The 7,500-nt window shown below is 37.4% G+C and overlaps 1 protein-coding gene across 1 annotated transcript in view; it reads right to left on the bottom strand.

Annotated features, from left to right (window-relative positions):
- The window catches only part of LOC135113002 (lysosomal acid glucosylceramidase-like), a 28,264-nt gene that overhangs the window by 8,676 nt on the left and 12,088 nt on the right, over positions 1-7,500 (bottom strand). Inside the window, 4 exon segments of the mRNA XM_064027920.1 lie at positions 362-433; positions 2,607-2,610; positions 5,475-5,592; positions 5,594-5,632. Coding sequence (XP_063883990.1) covers positions 362-433; positions 2,607-2,610; positions 5,475-5,592; positions 5,594-5,632 — 233 coding nt within the window.

Raw genomic sequence — 7,500 nt, 5'->3', positions numbered from 1 at the left:
TAGTAGTAGTAGTAGCAGTAATAAAAAAATAAGAAAAATGGAAAACAACAACAACAACAACAACAACAACAAAATACACACACGACCTAAGTAAATAATACGTATGACAGAGGGAGAAAGAAAAATGTTAAGGTGATTTTTATATTATCATAAACTCTTGAAAGCTTTTTAACGACGCTCTCTCTCTCTCTCTCTCTCTCTCTCTCTCATCTCTCTCTCTCTCTCTCTCTCTCTGGGATTGTAATGTTGAATGATTGATTAGGACAAAAATCTAATGGAAGTTACAGCCACAACCTCTCTCTCTCTCTCTCTCTCTCTCTCTCTCTCTCTCTCTCTCTCTCTCTCTCTCTCTCTCTCTCACCCGTCCAGCGGCTCGTTCTGCGCAGTGAGGCCCCAAAAAGTGATGTTCTGCGCAGCGTAGTCATCCAAAAACCTGAAAAAAGTTGACAGTGGAAGGAAATTAGTGAATATTTTTGAGTAATAGACAATGTGATGTTTATATCTGAAGGAACAAAGAGAACGTGAAGAAAATGAGTAACGAAAGTGACAATAAGTACTAGATAAGAAAATGGAGGAAAAGATGAGAATGAATAACAACTGGATAGGAAAAAATTTAAGAAAGGAATGAGATAATTAATGTTGAGGAAGACAGCATGAAAAAGAAGTGAGTATGAGGAAAATGGACGAAAAATGAGAATCAATAACTAATGGATAAGAAGGAAATGAAGAAAAGGGTGAAATAATTAGTCACCACTGAAGAAGACAACAGAAGAAAAAGAAGGAACAGTGAATGGGAAGAAAATGGAGGAAAAGATGAAAGAAGAAAAGAAGAAAGTTAAGAAAAGGATGAAATTAATTAGTGGTAAAGAAAACGAGAAAATACAATAAGAATTTTTTTTTTCTGAAGCAACAAAGTAGATAAGAAGAAAATGGATATAAAAGATGTGAATAGATAATAACTGGGAATAAGAAGAAAAGAAAGAGACAATTAGTAAATGATAAAGACAGGGGGAAAAAATAGGAAAAGGGAAGGAATAAAGAACATGATAACAATTAAAATGAAGTTGAAATTATAATGAAAAAAAGGAAAAATAAGAAAAACGGAAACTTTCATATTTCATTATCAAAAAACTAAGGGGAAAAGGGAAAATAAGAAGAAAAACAGGGGAAACTTTCATATTTCATTATCAAAACTAAGAATTTTTTTTCCCTTTCAAAATTAAAAAAAAGAGCGAAACTATGAAGGTATGAAGGAATGGGGAAAAAAGGGAAAGGAAAAGAAGATCAATGTGTTAAAGGAAAAGAACAAGGAAGAATAAATATTTCCCCTGTCGCATTAAAAAAAAAAAAAAGAAGAAAAAATTACGAAGTCTGAAGGATTGAGAAGGAAAAACAAGATGAAAACAGATTTACGAGAAAAAAGAAAAAAGGAAAAACACAAAATTTTCCTTTCAGATATAAAAAGACCGAAAATATCAAAGCTAGAAGGAAAATGAGAGAGGATGAAAACAAAAAAAAAATAGAAAAGGAAAGGAAAAATGGAAAAATGGAAAAGGAAAAAAAAAGGAAAAAAAGGAAAAAAATGAAGGATAAAAGGCATCCAGGGCGAGTATTGCAAGCTAAACGGATCCTCGCTGGAAAGATACAAGCAACAAAACACTGAAAAAAAAAATGAATAAATAAAAAAAAAGATATAAAAAAAATCATAAAAAAACTGTCTTCATTCAACCACAATGAAATAAAAAGAAAATATCACCGACAGAGAGAGAGAGAGAGAGAGAGAGAGGAGAGAGAGGAGAGAGAGAGAGGAGAGAGAGAGAGAGAGAGAGAGAGAGAGAGAGAGAGAGAGGAGAGAGAGAGAGAGAGAGAGAGCCATGTCGGATTCTAGGAAGTAAAAATCAAAAAGTTCAAATGAAAAAAAAAAGTAAACGAAACACAAACAACCAAAGGAAATTGTTATTCTTTATTGGATTATCTTCTCTCTCTCTCTCTCTCTCTCTCTCTCTCTCTCTCTCTCCTCTCTCTCTCTCCTCTCTCTTCTCTCCTCTCTCTCTCTCTCTCTCTCTCTCTCTCCTCTCTCTCTCTCTCTCCTCTCTCTCTCCCTTATTTCCGCTGCTCTCCCATTCATACCCTCTTTCCTTTCCTTTTGTTATTCTCTCTCTCTCTCTCTCTCTCTCTCTCTCTCTCTCCTCTCTCTCTCTCTCTCTCTCTCACTCTCTCTCTCCTCTCTCTCTCTCTCTCTCTCGTCTTCCTTTCCTTCCTTCCTTTTACTCACCTCTCCATTTTGTCTTTCTTCCCTACGTTTCCTCCTCCTTCCTCCTCCTCCTCCTCTTCTCTTCTCTCTCTCTTTTCCTCCTCCTCCTCCTCCTCCTCCTCCTCCTCCTCCTCCTCCTCTTCTCTTCTCTCTCTCTCCTCCTCCTCCTCCTCCTCCTCCTCCCTTTCCAGAGCCTCTGTTTCCCTTCCATCGCTCGATTAAGCTTCTTTCCCCTCCCTCTCTCTCCCCTCTCTCCTTCCCTATCTCTTCCTCCTCTCTCTCCCCTCCTATCCTCCCTCCCTGCCTCTCTCTCTCTCTCTCTCTCTCTCTGTCTCTCTCTCTCCAGACATACCTACCTTACTAAATCCCTCATACAATACACACACACACACACACACACACACACACACACACACACACACACACACACACACACACACACACACACCGTTCCTCTCTTCCTCACACTCCAAAAGGCACCCACGCTCTGAATTATACACACACACACACACACACACACACACACATACACACACACACACACACACACACACACACACACACAGACGCGCACACATTTCACTAATAATTTCCAGTCCAGCGAGTCCCTCCTCCCTCCTCATCTTCTTCCTCCTCCTCTTCCTCCTTCTGTAAAAGTGTAGTAAGGACCTGTTGTTATATGAAATGGTATGAATCCTGTGTATATAATCTTATTGCTTTATTCTTTACAATTTAATATTCCCAGCATCTCTCACTTTAGATCCAACAACAAGTCTCTCTTCAATTCAATTCAGTTCAATTTCATCAGTTTTATTGCCAATAGTGATATTAAGATTATAACGAGAGTTTGTAAGTCTAATACTGTTTGTGCTTTCTTTTGTTTTGTTTTGTTTTATCTTAGTTTTCTCATTTACTTATTCCTTTTTTTTTTTTAGTCTTGTCATTTACCGCACCATATTCTGAAACACTGCCCGACCGCACCTCCACTACTTACAAAAGGCTCTAGTTGAAATGACACGGGTTTTTAAAGGTGATTTTACGTTTCTTATGACAGATTAACACAATTTCCACATTATTCACTGGAGAAATACTCTCGAGAACCCGGCTAATCATCTTTGCGGCCTTTGAAAACAGTCGTGGTGAGAGCGATGCGACTCAGAATATTGGTTCTTATACTGACGAGAGTAAAGCGGTAGATATAATATTTATCTTGATTTTCTAAAGGCCTATGACAAATTCCCCCACAAACGTTTACTGATTAAAGTAAAATCACACGGTATCCAAGGCGACGTGTTGAGATGGGTTGAAAACTGGCTAAACAACCGTAAACAAAGACTAGTAATAAATGGAAAAGCATCCAAGTGGACTATCGTAACCAGAGGGGTGCCACAGGGATCAGTCTTAGGACCTGTTCTCTTCCTTGTTTATGTAAATGACATAGATGAGGGTGTTAGCAGTATAACATCAAAGTTTGCTGATAACACCAAAATAGCGAATTCCGTAGTCTCTAACGAACAAGTAATAGGCATGCAGAATAATCTAGATAAATTGCCAGAGTGGGGGCAAATTGGTAAATGAGTTTTAATGCAGATTAGTGTTAAGTGCTTCACATAGGGTATTGAAACGAGAAAGCAAAGTATACTCTAACTCGTACCCAACTTAAAAGTGTAGACAGCGAAACTGATTTAGGAGTAAAAATATCGAGTAGCCTAAAAGCTAGCCAACAATGTTCAGAAGTCGTAAAGAAGGCAAACAAAATAATTGGCTTAACTGGCAGATCTTTTGAATATAAATCTAAGGATACAATCCCCACTTTGTATAACTCTTTAGTCCATTCCCTTCTGGAATACTGCGTTCAAGCATGGCGCCCCTATTACCAGAAAGACATTGATAAATTAGAACGAGTAATAAAAATGATACCAAGCCTAAGAAACAAATCATACGAAGAGCGTCTTAAAGAATTAAATTTATTCCCATTAACACCAAGACTAAGAGGGGACTTAATACAGGTGTTTAAAATCATCAAAGGCATTGGCAACATGGACTGCACTAAATATTTCACGACAGAATCTTGAAATTACACGCAAAGAGGAAAAAAAAAGGCCTACAATTTAAATCTAAAGAAAGAACAGTTACAAGAAGAGGATAAAAACGACAAAAATAAAAAAATACAAGGAAGGAAGGACTGAAAGGAAAAAAAAATTGTTTCATCACGCTACAGTTAAAAGGAGAGGAAGGTAAACGAAGAAAGATATGTGTCAGGTGAAAGAGAAGAATAGCAAAACAAAACAAAAATAAATAAAGAATAGAGTAAAAAAAACAAACAAAGAAAAAAACAAAGAAAAAAGAAAACCAAAAAAAAAAGGAAAACGAAAATAAACATTAAAGCTAAAATAAAGAAAATAAAAATACACTAAAATGCAAAAAATAAACAAGAAACAAAAGAAGATAAAAAAGAAAAGAAAAATATATATAGAAATGAAAACAACATAATTCCAGTTATATGCCAGTCCTCCCTCTTCTTCTTCTCCGTTTTCTTCTTTCCTCCCCTCACCAAAAAAAAAAAAAAAAATACAAACAAGATATTTCCCCTGAAGTGAGAAAAGAAATAAAACGAGACAGAAAAATATAAGGAAAAGGAAAACTGAACTCAAAACATGAAATTAAGTTAACAAGGAAAAAGGAAAATAAAAGAGAATAAAGCCAAAAAATAAACAAAAACAAAAATATAAAACACGATAAAAAAAATAAAAACAAGGAATAAATTTAAAGCCAAACAAGAAAATACAAAAAAAAGAAGAGCAAAACAAGAAAAAGAAAATACAAATAAAAAAAACAAAAAGAAAAAGACCACAACTCCACTAATTACCCAATCATCACTTCCTCCTTTGCCTTCCCCTCCCTCCCTCCATCCTCCCTACCTCCCTCCTTCCTTAGCCTTCCCTCTCTCTTCCTCCTTCCCTTCTTCCTTAGCCTTTGCTTCCCTCCCTCATCCTTCCTTAGCCTTCCCTCTCTCCCTCCTTCCTTAATCCTCCTTTCCTCCTTTCCTTCTCCTTCTCTCCATCTCTCCTCCTTCCTTATCCTACCCTGCCTCCTCCTCCCTTATCAATCCCTCCCTCCCCCTCCTCCTCCCTCCATCACCTGACGAAGTAGTGTGCGCAGGACTGGTACTTACATTTTTCCTGGCCTTACCTCCCACCCCCCCACCCCCTCACCTGACTGAAATAGCGTGCCCAGGGCTGGTACATCTCCTCCTTGAGCTGGCCGAAGCCGTGGTAGTCATTGTTGGTCTTCATCCAAGGAGGAGCTGTCCACGGGGAAGCGAATAATTTAATAGGCCCTCTCCGACATGGCTTGCGCTCTTTTCACCACCGGGATCTGCAGGAGAGAGAGAGAGAGGGGGAGAGAGGGATAAGGTAAAGTGCTGGGAGAAAAGACGTAAAATTTGTAGTCTTACTGTTTTATACTTCACAGTTTTTAATATTCAGTGTCTCTCGCTTTAGATCCAACAACAAGTCTCGCTTCCATTCAATTCAGTTTAATTTTAACCAGTTTTATTGTCAATGGTGTCTGTATCTCTGTGTGTCTTTGATCTGCTGTCTCTCTCCCGTCTCCCGGTTACTGTGTCTATTCATAACATGAGGGGGAAAAAAAAAGGGAAACCAGTGGCATGTCAAGGGATAAGGGGAAAGTCTAATATGTGTGTGGGAAATAAGTGATGTATGAAGGGAACTGGTGATGTCCGAGAGGAAAAGAAGGGGAAATGATGGAGGAAAGGTGATGTTTGAGGGAAAAAGAGTGGGGAAAGTGGTAATGTCTGAGGGGAAAAATACGTAACGTGCGTAAAGGGGGGGGGAAAAAAAAGGGAAAGGTGGTAATATTTGTTGGGGAATGGATTAAGGTGTGGGGGGAAAGAGGATGACGTGGCCTGAGGAAAAAAGAGGGGAAGTTTGTCATATTTATAGGGGAAATTAGCGATATATGGAGGGATGATAGAGGAAAAGAAAGGAAAATATAACATGAGGGGGAAATTATGGGGAAAAGTGGTAAAGTTTAAGGAAAACGGAGGGAAAAAGGGATAATGTTTAAAAGAGAAAGAAAGGAAAATATAATAATGCTTGAGGGAAAAAGATGGCGAAAAGGATAATGTGCGGGAAAGAGACGAAGGGAAATTTTGTAACATTTGAGGGGAAAATCTGAAGGGGAAACAGTAACTTGTGAGGAAAAACAGGAAAAGAGGGGAAATATCTGAGGAAAAAAAGCGGGTGAAAAGTTTATATATGTAAGTGAGGAAACAAAGGGAAAACAATGAAAAGCATAACGTTTGAGGGGAAAAAGATAAGGAAGGGAAAAGGGGGAAAATAATAACGAATGAGGGGAAAAGGAGAGAGAGAAAGAGACAACGTTTGAGAAGAAATTAAAAAGTATGAGGTAAAATTTTACCCGTGAAGGGAAAACGTGAAAAATAATAAAATTTTTTAAGGGAAAATGAGTAACAAGTGAGGGGGAAAAAGGAAATCTGTGAGGGGAAAATTAACAAATCTGAGACTGAGGAAAAAAAGACGATCCAAAATAAAAAAAAATATAGAAAAAATAGATTTACATGTAAGGGGGAAAGGAAAGGAAAGGAAAAAAGTCAGAAAGTTTGGAGGAAAAAAAAGGGATCTGAAGTATAAGTTGTGAAGGAAAAAAAGGAAAAAATATTAAGCTACGAGCGAGAGATCGGGGAAAAAAAAAAACTTTTGGCGTACACATGGGAAAAATAAAGGTGAGAAAGTGGAAGAGGAGAAAAGAAAAAGAATAACGACTGATTGGAAGAAAAAGACATGCAATAACGAAAGAAAAATATTGAATAACAGGAAAATATTGAGACTGAAGATAAAATAATGAAAAAAAATGAAAAAAAATAAAGGTGAGAAGGGAGGAAAGAAGAACGAGGGAAAAAGAACAGTGATAAATGGGAGAAAAAAGGAATATATGTGATAAAAATACCATAAGAACATAAGGAAATAAGGGAAACTGCAAGAAATCCTTAGGCCTACACTTGGCAGCCCCTGTTTGATTCATGCCTACCGATTTCCACCTACCATACATATTGAAGGGAGGTGATTGCTGGGAAGGGAAAAGACTGGAATAAAAACGGGAAAATACAGGTGAAAAGAAAAGGGGGAAAAAAAGGAAGTGGAGGAAACAGAAGAGTATTTAATAAAGAAAAGAGAAAATGGAAAAAAGGAAAAAAAGGATTT

The sequence above is a fragment of the Scylla paramamosain genome, chromosome 25 (assembly GCF_035594125.1).
Source record: "Scylla paramamosain isolate STU-SP2022 chromosome 25, ASM3559412v1, whole genome shotgun sequence".
In the NCBI taxonomy this organism is placed as follows: Eukaryota; Metazoa; Arthropoda; class Malacostraca; order Decapoda; family Portunidae; genus Scylla; species Scylla paramamosain.
The sequence above is the reverse complement of the archived record's forward strand: the minus strand, read 5'-3'. Positions and strand labels throughout refer to the sequence as shown.